The sequence below is a fragment of the Monocercomonoides exilis genome, assembly GCF_001643675.1.
Source record: "Monocercomonoides exilis strain PA203 chromosome Unknown scaffold14-1859848, whole genome shotgun sequence".
NCBI classification, from domain to species: domain Eukaryota; phylum Preaxostyla; order Oxymonadida; family Polymastigidae; genus Monocercomonoides; species Monocercomonoides exilis.
In genome coordinates this window covers 1,421,472-1,436,635 of record NW_027150559.1, presented here as the reverse complement: position 1 = coordinate 1,436,635, position 15,164 = coordinate 1,421,472, and the positions used below count along the sequence as shown (strand labels likewise).

At 31.7% G+C, this 15,164-nt stretch overlaps 4 protein-coding genes across 4 annotated transcripts; 2 read left to right on the top strand and 2 right to left on the bottom strand.

Moving 5' to 3' along the window:
- The first annotated feature begins 10 nt into the window (after positions 1 to 10).
- Positions 11 to 1,642, top strand: MONOS_2766 (General transcription factor IIH subunit 3). The gene is made up of 4 exons (XM_067872713.1): positions 11 to 443; positions 500 to 927; positions 1,019 to 1,208; positions 1,314 to 1,642. The coding sequence occupies exons 1-4, from the start codon at positions 65 to 67 to the stop codon at positions 1,490 to 1,492; spliced, it is 1,176 nt and encodes a 391-aa protein (XP_067730489.1). The 5' UTR covers positions 11 to 64; the 3' UTR covers positions 1,493 to 1,642.
- A 3,150-nt stretch (positions 1,643 to 4,792) lies between these two features.
- MONOS_2767 (putative cyclin-L2) lies at positions 4,793 to 5,709 on the bottom strand (the record flags this gene model as incomplete). The annotated part of the gene is made up of 4 exons (XM_067872714.1): positions 4,793 to 4,908; positions 4,969 to 5,275; positions 5,325 to 5,465; positions 5,533 to 5,709. 4 exons carry the CDS (start codon positions 5,707 to 5,709, stop codon positions 4,793 to 4,795), a joined length of 741 nt encoding a protein of 246 aa, XP_067730488.1.
- A 218-nt stretch (positions 5,710 to 5,927) lies between these two features.
- MONOS_2768 (Sister chromatid cohesion protein 1) lies at positions 5,928 to 9,030 on the top strand. Its single transcript, XM_067872715.1, has 6 exons — positions 5,928 to 6,019; positions 6,071 to 6,323; positions 6,411 to 6,698; positions 6,790 to 7,588; positions 7,687 to 8,633; positions 8,707 to 9,030. The coding sequence occupies exons 1-6, from the start codon at positions 5,985 to 5,987 to the stop codon at positions 8,752 to 8,754; spliced, it is 2,370 nt and encodes a 789-aa protein (XP_067730487.1). The 5' UTR covers positions 5,928 to 5,984; the 3' UTR covers positions 8,755 to 9,030.
- Positions 8,897 to 12,482, bottom strand: MONOS_2769 (putative Ubiquitin family). The gene has a single exon (XM_067872716.1). The coding sequence runs from the start codon at positions 12,450 to 12,452 to the stop codon at positions 9,465 to 9,467; it is 2,988 nt and encodes a 995-aa protein (XP_067730486.1). The 5' UTR covers positions 12,453 to 12,482; the 3' UTR covers positions 8,897 to 9,464.
- Positions 12,483 to 15,164: the final 2,682 nt, after the last annotated feature.

The window sequence follows — 15,164 nt, the reverse complement described above, 5'->3', positions numbered from 1 at the left end:
AAATCCCTTTACTTTATTATTATTGTTAAGAAAAGTTTTTTTGTATTTTCTGTTTTTTGTTTTTATGCAACAAAAAAATGTCTCCCAAAAAAATCCGTTTATGATGTTGGTAATTGACATTAACCCAATTATTTGGGGAGCATATGGAAACAAGGATACAAAAGACATTGCTCCAAAAATTCCATTTCTTCAAGCTTTCGAGCATTTAATTACTTTTATATCATCTTATCTTATAATGAGTGAAGGATCTATTTGCATACTTGCATGCTCCCCAAGGAGCTCAACGTTTATTCCAATTACGACACAAAAGAAATGTGTGATCTCTGATATACCAACAATTAGGAAGCAATTGCTCCAACTTGTTGAGTATGAAATGAAGGAGTCTAAAAAGCAGCCGAAAGCATTTTTTTCTGTTTCGCAAGGATTGTCAACTGCGATGTGCTGTTTGGAAAGAAATTTTTTTATTTCGTTTACTTATTATTTTTAATTTCTTCATAAGATCTTCATAAAAAGGAGAAAATTCATGAACCTCATTCAAAAAGAGATCTAAGTTCAGAAAATGTTAAACCAATAGCTTCAGGAAAAGAAGAACAACCGCAAAATACAATTTATCCAAGAATATTGGTTGTCTGGGCAACACCGCTTTGCACAGATAGTAACTCTGCAGTTATGAATGTTGCATTTTCTGCAAAAAGAATGGGAATTGCAATAGATTGCATGAGTTGCATGAACGATAAAAGTTCGACAGAAGATTCTAACGATCATTCTGTTATGAAAGAGCTTTCTCATCTTTCATCAACTCAACTTCTTCTGCAATTATGTTCATCACTTTCATCAGGCGTATTTATTCCTCTTCAAAATGGCTTGACTTCTGATGAAGAGTCACAGGCAGAAGAAACTTCTCCTCAAATGTTTCAACAACTTATTGTGTGTTCATCTTTTTTTCATAGATTTTGTTGTATTTTTTCATTTTATTAATATATTTCTCCCTTGGAATTATTGCTTTGATTCATCGAAGCTCAATTTTCTTCCATTTTATTCGAGTTATTCTCCAACCACGCCTTCAACAGATCCATGTCACCTCCCGCTTCGAATTCCCATTTCATCAACAATAGACTCTGCTCCTTCATCAGCACTTTCTCTCTCCGTTTGTGTCTGTCATCACAAACAGACAAGCATTGGCTTTTTATGTTCTCGCTGCTTCAGCGGTTTGCTTATTTTGCTTATTTGAAAAAGATTTTTATATTATCTTTTATCCAATTTTCTTTTTTTTTTAAACAAACTTATATCTCATTTAAATATGCACTGTGTAGTGTTTTGTACTCAAGTGGATAAATGTTCTGTATGTTCTGCGGAATATCACGCCATTCCAATGTTTTCGTCTTTCGTAAGCGACAGTTTGAAGGCTGCAGATAAAGAAAAAAGAATAATAGAAAATAAAGCAATTGCTTCTGATTTTCAAGAAGATGAAGAAATTTCTTATCCACCTTGAAATTATTAACTCATTTGCTTTTTTCTGAAAATGTTCTTCGTATAATTGATTATTTTTTGGTTTTCGTAAAGGGTTAATGATACAATTGGTGAATGAATTTTCCTTTCATTTTCGATTTGCATTAAACGGAAATTAGAAAAGGGGAAAAAATGGTTACAAGAAAAGACTTGCTCAATAAATTTTTTATTATTTCTTTTCAAATAAATAAAAAATAATTTCTAAAAATTTTTGAATACGCAATTGAATAATTCCAAATCATAGTATTTTTAGGTTATGCAACATTTAAAGAATTCAATATTATCCAACAAAAAATTTTCATCAAAAACGAACTGAGCAAGATTATAAATCAATACATATCAAAGAAATAATGTCAATTTTCGAATGACGTTGATGTCTTTTTTCATATGACTATTTTATCAAGATAGTGCACAGTTAAACAAATTTTTATGTTCAAATTCTTATCTCAAACCTTGATCAAATTTTTGTTCCAGTTAACGAAATATCATAAAAGGAATAAAAAAAGAAAAGAAATAAGAAACTATGGAATTATACTTTGCAAAAAATATGCGAAATCCTTATTTGAAAAAGATATACATTTTAATTTTTATTTATTTTATTTTTATTTTGTAGGAGACAATTATATTCTCATACGATAATGATAAAATATTACCAAAATACAGATATCGCATAAAATACCGGACAAGATCGAATTCACAATAACTGTAAGAGGAATAATTCTGATAATTTTCCTCAAATTACATCTCATCAGTACAAACTCATTTGATAAACGAGGCTTAATGAATAGCTTCATTTGTGCTCAGAATAAAATATTTTTTAAATCTCGGAGAAATTCAAAATCCTATTTCTCCGAGAATTCGAATATCATTTTTTCTGAGCACAAATGAAGCTATTTTGAAAGTTTTGTGTATCAATTGAGTTTGCATTGATGAGATGTAATTTGAGGAAAATTATCAGAATTATTCCTCTTACAGTTATTGTGAATTCGATCTTGTCCGGTTTTTTGTGCGATGTCCGGTATTTTATGCGATATCTGCACAAACTATCTATCAAAAACATAAATGTTAATTAATCGATGATATAATAGAGAATTTATCCCCGCTCTAATTGAATAAAGTGAATTGGGACAAAAAAAGTGATGTAATCAGAGATTCATTTTGGCACAAAAAAATTAACAAAAAGCGAAAATTCATCAAAATTTCGAAACATCTCCAAATAAAGTTTATCAGTGAAAAATATTAGATCCAAAAAAGTTCACTAACATTCAATTCTTTTCAACAAAAATTATCGAGCGTTGATATTTTGTCTTTAGTTATTGTTATACTTGAAATGAGGGATTAATATGTTATATACACTTTTCAATCAATAAATTTTCAAAATTCAATTTGTAATTGTTCTCAATCATTTTTTTACAAAGAAAATTTGGGTAATTCTTTTTGAAAAGTCGCAAATGTTTAATTATCAAATAAATCAAAAATTTCATATTTTGATCAAAATTTTATTAACATTCACCAAACTTCTCTGAAATTGAATCTATTTCTTGATAATGCTATTTCATATATTCTTAAGAAGATTCGTGAGTAGAAACAGAAATTTGAGCTAAATATGAAAATTTAGATTTATTCTAAAATTAAACATTTGCGACTTTTTAAAATAAATAATCCATATTCATATTTGGAATTTATCTTAGCGAGGTCATTTTCTTTTTCTGGATAAAGATAACATTTTCACAAAATATATTTATATAAACTTGCGAGTTGTCCTTTTTGAAAAGTCTCAAATGTTGAATACCTGTGTTTAATTAAACTTAACCTGATTTGATAATTTTTGGTTATAAATCCATCAAACTTTTCATTATGTGAATTGGAATGCACAAACATATTTCATTCGAGAACATGTGTATTGCGGAGACATTTAATTGATTCATAACAAAAAACGTTCAAATAAAGTTCTATTTCTCTCTCACACATAGAAACAGTTTGTGACTTTTATAAAAAAAAACCCTTTATGGAACAAAATAAATTTCAAAAAATGTGTTTCAATCAAATGAATCAACACATGAAATCAGAAAAAGTTTTGAAAGAAACAACCATTCACTTTCAGGAACAGAATGAAGAATATTTTTGATTTTTCTAAATCGGTATTTTCCGAAAAAATATTCATTTAAAAAAAGATTCACCGATTGAAGAAGTTCGTTATAATTTTTTTCATGTTATTGTGAATATTTCTCATTTTTTTTTCAAACAGTAGAATAAAATACAAAAAAATATTAAAATGTTTTAATTTTTTTGAAAAGTTCTTTTTGTTTAATTTTCAAATAGAATAAAAATTTCACATTTCGGTCAAATTTCTGTTCTCTCTCATGAAGCTTCACAAAAATAAAAATAACACCCATGTCAAGAATTTATTTTCTTGTTAGCAAAATTTGGTGAGTGGGAACAGAAATTTTTTTGAAAAATGAAATTTTTATTTTATTTGAAAATTAGACAAAAGGAACTTTTCAAAAAAATTAAAACAAATAAAATTAAAAAAATATTTATTTATTGAAAATCATTCTTTTTTGAAAAAGGACAAAAAAATAAGTAATTTTCATAAATTTTTATTTTGATAGCATTAATTATCACAACGCTCTTTGGATGATATTCTTCTTATTAAAAACACTTTCAAGTTTCTCAGTTTTTTTTTTTTTTTTTTTTTTTTTTTTTTTTTTTTTTTTTTTTTTTTGTCAAAAGAGTGAGAAACATTTTTTTTTTTAAGAACTGTAATAATTTCTATGTAATTTTAAAAATTAATTATTTTATCAAAATGCAACAAAAATAGCGTTTTTTCATTTTTAATACTTTTATAAAAGTTCTTGTCAAATTGTTTCATTCTTTTTGATTTGTTTTGCAAAAGCTGAAAGACAGAATCAATTCAAATTTGAGAACTTGTTTAGACTTTTTTCGTCTTTCTTCTTTTCTTCTTTTTCTTTCTTTTTGACAACAAAAACGTAACATTCGAGGATGAGTAATTGTTATCAAACAAAATACAAGATTAATTGATTCTTCCTTTTGTTTTCTTTTTAAGAATATGATCCCATAAAATAATAATGAAAGAATAATTACCAAAATAACAATAATTTCAAAAGCAAATTTGAGGCTAAAGATGTTTATACAAACAGAATGATGATGCATTAAATAAAATTTATTTTTGCTTTTATCTGTTTATGAAAAAAAAAAAAATAAACAAATAAAAATATTCTTTTGTGCTTCAGCTCATCAATCATAAAAATTAATTCTTGATTTATCTTGATTTTATATCATGGAAACACACTTCTTCATCAATTTTATCCGTTAAAGCATTGAGACGATGTTGCTTTTGTAATAAATTCATTATTTCTTGACAAATGTTTTGAATAACTGTAAAAGCCAAAATATTTCAAAAGAATGAAACAAAAATATGTGAAAAATATAGCAGACCAATCGTTTCTTCTCCGAAAACATTCCACCAATTTTGAGGCAGCTTGACTTTTTCAAATCTTGCTGCTAACACAACACATGAAATACTTATGGATAACATTGAAAATCTGTTACATAAATCAATTTTCATGCTATCATTAAACAAATTCCAAGATGTTTGGACAATTTTCTTGTTATCAATCAACGAAAGCTGCTTTAGAATCCCAATTCCAAAATGATGAGGAGTTAATGCTCGAAGATCAAAACCAAGCACTTGAACTAGCTCAACTTCAGCTTCAAGCAATGAGTCTCTAAACGAAATATATTCCTAAAAATATAGTAAGTTATAATATAATAGAAGCATATTTTGTTCAAACAGATGAAAATGGGGTTGCTATTATTCTTTCTGTTGTTGATTTTCTGGATTTTAAAATAGATAATACATTAAAGATATCTAATGGATGACGCTCATTCTCATGAATTTTACAAGATAAAAATAATGAAGCTGAAGCAATTTTCTAAAAATTAAAACAATATATGAATTAGAGGATTTCTTGATATTTTAATAATTATTGAAAAACAAACTTTTGCATTATCAATGGAGAAAGATTTACGTTCATGATAACGATGGAAAAACAATAATGTTGAGGATGTAACTGGATTTGGAAGAAGAAGTAAAATAGAAGCATGAGTTATCTCTTCGCACAGTTCAACAGATCTGACCTTTGATGTTTCATCCATCATTGTGACATTGCCCTCCATTTCACAAATTCTATCAGTGTTGAGTTGCTTCTTCAAGTACAATCTTCCAATTGAAATATTTAAAAGAAAGTGAGATTTTTTTTCATAAATTGATCTACATTATTTCTAATGGAAGAATTCTTTTGAATAAAATTCATTGAAGTTTTTCACTTTCATTTTTAGAACATTCACTTCACAACACAATTATTTAACCATACTTTAAGAATGCATCCCATTTTATTATTTGAAAGTCTTTTCATCATTTCAAATTTTTTTCTGAGGTAACTTTTGAACTTATGGTGTTTTGGACTGTATACTTGTCGAAAAAAGGGTATTTTACATTTGCTATGACCAATTAATTTACTCACAAAAATTCTTTCAGACCTTTAGGAAAGATTTGGCTTGCTGCGACATATGAAAAGAGTTTAAATAGATATGGAGTTTTACGTACAAATATCACAGAAGCTGCCAAGATGATTGAAAGTGGAATACCCGTTGAAGCTGATGATAAAGATCATCTTCCTATTTCTGTGCGAATATCTGGATTTTTGTATTTTGGACTTGTAAAAATATTTTCTCGAAAAGTTCGATATTTATTTGATGATGTTAGAGGACTACAAACAAAAATAAACATGGTTAATACTCATATTATTCATTTATTGTTTCACATTAATCATGATTGTTCAATTTATTTCTTTTTTTATTTCGAATGTTATTTATAGGCATTTCAATCGACCACCATTGATTTACCATCAGATGTTACAGTGGCATCTCGGTCGCATATTACACTCCCAGAAACAAGTCTTGAGGATATGATAAATATGACTTTGACATATGATGCAGTTCCTTTAACAAGACAGATTCAATTTGGACCATCAACACAGTCAGCATTTTTCACATCTCCATTTCAAGATTCGTCCAATGCTTCTAGCCAATCCGTTATGAGAAAAAAGCCATCAAGAGAACAAGAAGAAACTTCTTTAATTTCAGGAATTAATCAAGAAAATAATGTGTGTAATTTGCTTTAAAATTTTTACTGTAATAAAAACAATTGTTGAATTTTTCATCAAATGATACGATGCAATTAATTTTTTATATAAGCTTCTTCAAACACCATTTCTTGATCCATCTTTGATGACAATGCTTGGATTTACCGATGCTGCAGGTACACCGACGTCTCTTGCCACAACCGGAATGAACATCTTCACTGATAACTCCCCATTTGCAGAACAAGCAGTTGATGGGACAATCGAGCGCAGGAGAACAAGTGGCAGAGCTGGACTAATAGCAGATGCAGAGAGAGCATTGAAAAGGATGGAAGATTTGGATGGAGGTGAGCAAGACATGACAATGTTTGCTGATTTTGAAATGGATGATGCTCAATCATCAAAGAAAAAGAGGCGAATGATTTCTCAACTTACACACAGTGATTCTGCATTGGACAGATTCCAAATAGCCGAAGAAGATGAAGAAAGAAGAAACGAGCGAATGGAAGAGGAATTCGGAGAGCCAGGAACAGCATTATTTTCAGATGGAACGGAAAGCCAGATGACGCAAAACGTTGGAGGAGGTAAAGAAAAGCCAAGAAAAGAAAAATATTCAAATTTGAGAGACGATGAAATCATTATTCCTGATCAGATCTTTCGCGAACATAACCAGAACACTGCACCAACAACACGTCACAAAGGAGAAGGGGTTGACAACAAAACAGACAACATCAAAATGGATATTGAAAGCAGGACTTCAACTTTTGATGAAGAGACAACTTCAAAATCTGTGTTTGAAGAACCACTTGGCCTTCGTTTGAAGACCGATTCAATTTCAGATTTTCTGCCAAATTCATTTCTGAGGATAAAGCAACCAATTTATCCTGCATTTCCAAGAGAGGAAGTTGAGCCTGGTACGCAAAATTTTTTGCTTATTCATCATTTAAAAATTTTTTAATATTATCTTTAAAAATACTTAATGAACGTTTAACAAACTCAATTTATTTTTTAGGGCAAATACGTTCTTTCCCTCCAACTCCATCAGCTGTCCCTGGAGCAGCAGATGGAACGCATTATCGCAATGTATTCAGCCACACAACAACACCACAATCTGGAATGACAACGCCAAGTATTAAGGGAGTTGCTGATGGGGATCAGCTTCAGGCAACCCCGTTTGACGTTCCCGGCAGCGCAGGTTTTGCATTATCATCAGGATTTACTCGCAGAAGACAATTGATGAATGAAGATGTAGCAGCAAGCGAAGTTGGAGGAAGGCTCACAAAGGGAATATCTGATGAAGATGATGTTGACATGGCTACATTCCAAACTTTCGACGATGCAGATTTTCCATTGCGCCAATCAGCGCCCGCCGGCAGAAGATTAACAGCATCAAGCAAACGAAGAGAGGAGATGGATCAATCAGCTGCATTTGGTGGAATCAGAGGCTCTCATTTTGACAATGCTGTTGAACAGCAAAAGTCAATTGCAGAACATGAAGATGGGATTCTATCACCTCTGTTTGACATATTGTCACCCCCTCTTGAGAACCCTGCTGATAGGCCAAATCCGTCGATGAGTTATACTCTTCCATTGGCAGAACAGCAGCATCAGAATCGTTTTGAAAGGCAGCCAGAACCATCTGTCCAGCAGTTCGACGAAAAGACTTTGGGACTAATGCATTTTATTAATGATAAGTTTGAAAAGAGAGAAGAAGAAAAGGAATCTGAAGAAGTCAAAGACGACAAAAAGAAAGGAAAGGAAAAGGAAGCGAAAGCTAAAAGAGAAGGAAGTGATGATCCTCTTGATCCGTCAAATTCGATGAAGATGTCTGAGGTTATTGTTACACAGCGGAGACGGACTCTTGCGTATGCGTTTGCTGGCCTTCTGACTCTGAACAGCACGGGCTATATAAAAATGATGCAGAACTCGCCTTTGGGTGATATTAGCATAAACAGAACAGTTTGTAATTTTTATTTATTTTTCGCTTGTTTGTTAAATTAAGAATTATTGTTACTTTTCTTAAAAATTGTAGCCTCGCCTTCAACAATTTGCACAAGCTTCTAGAAGAAGAGTTAAATGAAAAAATTCAAAAGCAATATTTCGTATTTTCTGTTAATCTGTTTTTTACAATCATATTTATTTGTTATTTTTTTTTTTTTTTTTGTCTTTTAAGGAATCTTGCGAGCTTTTATTTGGTAAGTTAAATTCTGAAAATTACAAACTTTTTTTTTTGAAAAATTGGAATATTTTTTATTCTTTATGTGTTCATTGAAATGTCACATATGGAAGTTAATTCACAATTCAACAAGATGTTAACGTTGTTCCCGATTCAAACATATTTGCAAATCTATCTTAATTTGTCTTCAAAGCACATAAAACAAAACTTGAAATTAGAACAGAAAAATCTAAATAACATGCCAAATATTGATGTATTTATCAAAATTTCCCAAATCGAAATTTGAAAAATCACAACTTAAACTGAAACTTAAACGAAAAAAACAGTTGTTAAAAAATTTGAAAAAAAAATGTGTAAGCAAGCATTATGTTTATTTCACTTTTTATCCTTTGAAGAAAGTCTTAAACCAAAGAATAAAATTTATTTCTACAAATAAAAATTTAAAATAACTGAAACAATAGAATTCAACACGAAGTATAACTTCGAAGGAAATCTATTTCACATATTAATAAATATTTGTAAAGATAAGCAAATCTAAGTAAAGAAAAACGAAAACGTAAAACAATGATAAAAAGGTGCTTGATAAGATACCATAAAAGCGCTATGCTATCGCATCACAGCACCAAACCAATTGAAGAGAAATAGAAATATGCACGTGATTCTAAAAGAGAAGTATTTTTAGACGGAAGATGAGCCAAAAGGAGAAACAGATCGCTAATTCCATTCTCTTCACACTCTTCGCGTATTATCCGTTGTGCACTAACTTCTTCAATGAAGAAAGGCGAATCTTTCAACTGCTTGCTTTCAACCTCAGAAATAGATGACTTTTTTCGGCTTTCGTTGTTTATGGACGTTTTGTGTTTCTCCGGATAAATAGCACTGCAAATATTGAATATGATATCGAAACCATCGAGTGCTTGCGACTCGTTGAATACTTCAGAAGCCATCTCAGCAGTATAATCAATAGCAACTTCTAACACAGAACGAGGCTCATTCTTGCGAGTTTCAATAGCACCTTTCATTTTGGTACAGTTAATTATGTCAGCATTCATTTCAGTCAACATTTCTGTCTCAATCCTCTCTGCTTCAGGATCCACTGTTTTTGACTCAGACTCATATTTAATATCTTTCCCACGCAAAAATAACAACAAATTTGACGAATTTACTGTAATTCCAACTTCGTGACTCAATAAATGAATGGCTGTTGCGTTATGATTATATCCAAAACACGCCAAAGTTGGTTCAAACTCTCCGCAGAAAATGCCTTCTTCCTCCACTTCCTTTAGAGCTGCCTGAGATTTTGCCTTGCTTTTTCTTATGATTTCTGTTATTTTCTTTCGAAAGAACATCTGCATCTGCGCAAGAGCCGTCAACCACGCAATATTTCTTCCCTGCGGATCGTATTGCTTCTCATGCGTCTTATGGATCAGCAACATGCAAGTGATAAGCTTCATAACATAAACAATTATTTGCGCACTCGACAGCCTTCGAAGAAAAGGCAGCTGCTCGTGAAACGAACCTTTTAAAGGACAACATGAAACAGAAGTAGAAACAGAAGCAGAAGAAGCAGAAGAAGCAGAAGCAGAAGAAGAAGCATCCCCATTCGATATTTGAACAGACTCTGATGAGGATGTCGTACTTGAAGAGACAACAAACGTGCTTTCATTAATTCTGGCCTCACATTTCTTCAGCAATTTATACATGAAAAGGCGGACATCATAAATTATATTATTCACATGTGAATAGAGAAATTTCTTCACATTCGCAGCGACAGCCAAAGATTTTGGAGAAACAGTATCAGAAGTTTTATCAGAAGCAGCAATGCTATCAAACAGAACACGGCGAATCATCGTGTAATACACCAATGCAGCAGCCACTGCCACGGTCGGGTGAATAGAAGACGGTTGGTTTGTCAGAGGCGGAAGTGTTGAATACGATGTCTCCGATGGGCAAGAAGAAGAAGAAGAAGAAGAAGAAGAAGAAGAAGAAGAAATCGCTGACGATGAACGCAATATTTCATCTTTAGAGCAATTGATTTCGCTAATTCTTCTTTCGGTCAGCCTCAAACACTTCTGAAAAACATGCATTGCTGCCTCATCGGACAACACCTGTTTTAGAACAAAAATTTTTTTGCCATACGACTGCAACATCAGTACACACACAGCAACCTCAAAATCGCTCAATTCCCATCTGCAATCACAATCGGTACAAGTGTCATGACGATGGCAAGAGAAAAACAAAGAGTGCGAGGAAGATTCCGTTCTTTGGGGCGGCTGTTCTGTATGTGGCTGTTGTTGTGATTTTTGTTTGAATTCTGAGGAACCATCATCTTCAATCACAGCACACAAAAACGCCAACGCAAATGCATACGAGCAGACGTCTGCCACATTCTCAGAAATGCTAATTGTTATCAGAACAGACGACGAAAACAGCAGCTCTCTAAACACTGGCGGTAACGAACGAACAAATTGCTTCATGTGTGTCATTACGCTTTGAACATCTTTTTCAGATGTCAAAAATATACTGTCAGGCGTTTTCAATTTGGCTTTTAATTCCTTTGGCAAGCCACTTTTCCTAAAAGACTTTATAACGTTGTACATCCACGAATAGACTCCACTTTCCGATAAACATATAAAGAGCGGGTTTAATGCCAAGTCATTCATGGTTCTATTTTCCAGTTGCCACAAAATTGCCGAGTTTTCCGCATTTCTCCTGTCATTAACAGAATTACCAAATGTTTCTGTAATATTATTAAGGACGGACATGACAACGGCTTGCATTATGAATCGTAGAATATCATTTATCAGTTGCAGGCTTCGAACAAATTTTGTTTGTTTTTCATCCAATTCGTAATTGCTTGTCAACTTCTCTTTCTGAAGTATTCTCTCTATAAAATTCCGAAAATTACCTCTAATTGCCACATTTTCGCAATCTGCTTTTGAAATATGATTCAAAATAGATTTCAAAATATTGCATATGTGATCAAACTGAAATGAATTTGAATGAAAGGATAAAAGTTTTTTATGAAAAACTTTCCAAGGATCAAGCTTTAGAGAATCATAAACTGCACCTTCCCTTTCGGAACTGAGATAAAATTTCGTATCGTAATTTTCAATTCTGATAAATGGATCGAAAACTCGTTTTAAGCCGGATTCAAGATTTCCTCCTTTTTTATCACCAACTTTAAAAAAAAAGTGATTAATGTTCAATTGCTCTTGAATAAATGATTGAATATTCGTATCACCAATTTCATTTGATCTTCCTTTTTGAAGCAGAATATGAATGCAAAAATATTTCGGTACTTTCGCAACAATTTCACAAAAATTCCATGAATGATTTCTTAATCGAAGAACAAGATGAATAACAGATTGTTCACAAATGCCATAATAGACTAACTTCCTTCCATTTTCTAACGATTTTCCACAAAATATAAAGCGTATATCATCAGCTGGAATCCCTTCGGTTCTTTCAATCAAAACTTTCAAATCCAAAACTCTAAAGTGTGTACCCACATTACAAGAAATCTTTTTACCAGATAATAGCAAACAGTGAACAGTAAAAGGCTTGTGAGCCCTAGACACAACAGAAAAAAGACTTGACATTTTTCAATGATCAATTACATAAAATAAAATTATATTTTTCATTTCCTTTGTCTTTTACTTTCTTTCAAGTTAAGCTGAAAAACACTTGTTTCAAATGGATTTTTACAGCAAAATATATTTGTAAGATTGAATAAATGCAAAAACGTCATATTTGAATCTTTAGCACTGTTTCGAAAATGCAAAATACACATATGTTTTGTTTTTATTCAAATCATGTATTTTTTTTTCTTTTTTTTTTTTGTGGAAAATTAATGACGGACGTGACAAATTTATTTCTTCACGTCACTTAGTGTTTGTTTTCTCTCTTCCATTTTATGGATATTGCGTTTGTTTTTTATTTCATTGTTTTTAAAAATGTGGTTTTCATCCAAAAAATTCAATTTCCCCATAATAAAATATAACAATTCATTCAGAATTAATTACCAAAATCTTTGCCATTAAAGCGGAAGTGAATCTGCTATACATGAAAATGGAATCGCCATCCCAATTTGCATAAATGGACTTTGTTTCGGTGAACCATGTCGAGTAGAAAGATATCTTTTACCAATTTTATAAATTATTCCGTTTTTTTCGTTATCATCTTTATTGGCAAATTCAAAACTGGGATGCAATTGACCACAAGTCATTGAAAACACATTTTCAAATCTGACAGAGTCTTAAAACTCAAAACTTGCATTTTTTTGCTGAAAAGGATTTTGGTGTCAGCAACAATTTGTCATTCAGAGCGATAATACACACAAAAAATCAAATGTCTCTCACACTAAGGAAAAGAGAAAATGTCTGTGATTCAATTGAAGGATGCAGAATCACAGATATTGGGCTATTTGAAAGTTTATTTGTATTTTCAACAAAAGAGCAGTGGACTTCACGAAATGCTCATTATTCTTTTGAATTCCTCTGAAAGCCTCATCCGTCAAAGCTTCAAAACTCAGAATCTTGAATTCCATCAGTTTTCTGCACTTATGCATCCAGATGCACACTTGGGATTACCTTTTGCCAGCATTCTTTTAAATCTATTTTATCACAGGACTTCAATTTTATTGATTCGTGCAATCTTCATTGGATTTATCACTGACATTATTCATTTTCATCAGACAAAAACCATTTTTTTTTAACAAATTTCCATTTTCGTTTGGTGGCTGAGAAATCAAAGTTTGCTTTTAATTACAATTTTTCAATTTCTAATTTTCCGTTTTGGTGAATGCAAATGGTTTTCTTCTTATTCATTTTCCATTGATAAGTTCTTTTTCAGAAGAAAAGTCAAATTTCGCCTCAAAGTCATTCGCGAAGAAGGCTTGCTGCAAAGTTGGACAGAAGAAGGGCATTAAATGGAATGCCTCCAAAAGAATTGTGAATGATGCAAAAGAGAAAAAACTAGGCAAATGAGAAACTTGGAAATTGGTTTATGATTTGAATGGAAAAGCGAAAGGAAAAGCAAAGCAAAGAAATCTTTGATCTGATTAAAAGAACTTTTGAAAAGGGAGCTGTTTGACGAATGAGGAAAAAAGCATAAAGGCAGATTGGACTCCAAGAAGATCAAAGAAATTGAAGAAAGAAATGGACTTAAAACGGAATGAAACAATAAAAAAGAATATCAGAAAAATAAGAAAGGATTGGCCAAGCAAAAGGCAACAGCAAAGTTGAATTTCCGTTCAATTGCAACATTGGTGAAAGCATTCAGAAAACCGAATTTTGAATATCATTTGCAAGAAACTGTTTGCTTGAAGTACTTGTGAGGTTTGCATTGAACTTCATTTTGAGTAATTATTCAAATATTTATTCAGTATTCTGTTTCCTCGCATTTTAATAATTATTGCCTTCTCTTTTTCATGATGGTATATTTTATCTTCCCAAGAAAAAGAATAAATGACAATAGCATTTGATATTTTCGTTGTGCATTCTTGAAGGCTTGTGCTGATGCATTGAAGAGATTCAATTTCTTGGACTGCTTTTTCTGCTTTTGGTGAGTTTCCTCTCACATTTTCATTTCTTAAACCAGCTATTTGAACATCGATTTTCAGCAGCTTCCCAGCAGTTGAGATGTGGAAGATTCAGCAAGAAAAATGCTCTGAACACCTCCATCAAAAAGATTCAAGGAGAATGCACCACTTTATCAAGATAAAGAGATTTAAAAAAATGATTTTTGTTGGAATGAGTGGATGCTGTTTATTTCGAAAGAGGAAGAGAAGGAAGGAGCAGAACATGCAGGCATTGAGTCAAAGATGTTGAAGTACGAAGACATTGCAACCAAATAATGATGAGAATGCTTGTGAAGAAGATGAACAAATTGTTGATGAAGAAAGGAAAAAGGAAAAAGGAAACAGTAAAACAGTGAAACAGAAAAAGAAAAGAAGAAGAAAAATACTGAATAATGCAAGAAAATGTCTGTTGAAAGTTGAAAAATAAATGGAAAGGAATTTTGAAGGAAAGTGATTTCAGAAGATCATTTTTTCAGATTTGAGTGGAAGAGGCACAATTTTCTCAATCATCATCTTCTTCGAACGATCAACAATGCCTTTTTACAGCTTTGAGTATCTTTTGCAAAATCGAAGCGCATCTTCATTTTTAACTCACATTTCCCCTGTTCATTCGATTCAACGCTCATGATCTTTCCTTTTGCTGGAGAGTTTGCTTCTTATGATGGAATTCAATTCCTCCATGTTTTTTCCAGCATTTGTTTGCGAAATCTATTCAATGTTATTTCGATTTGGG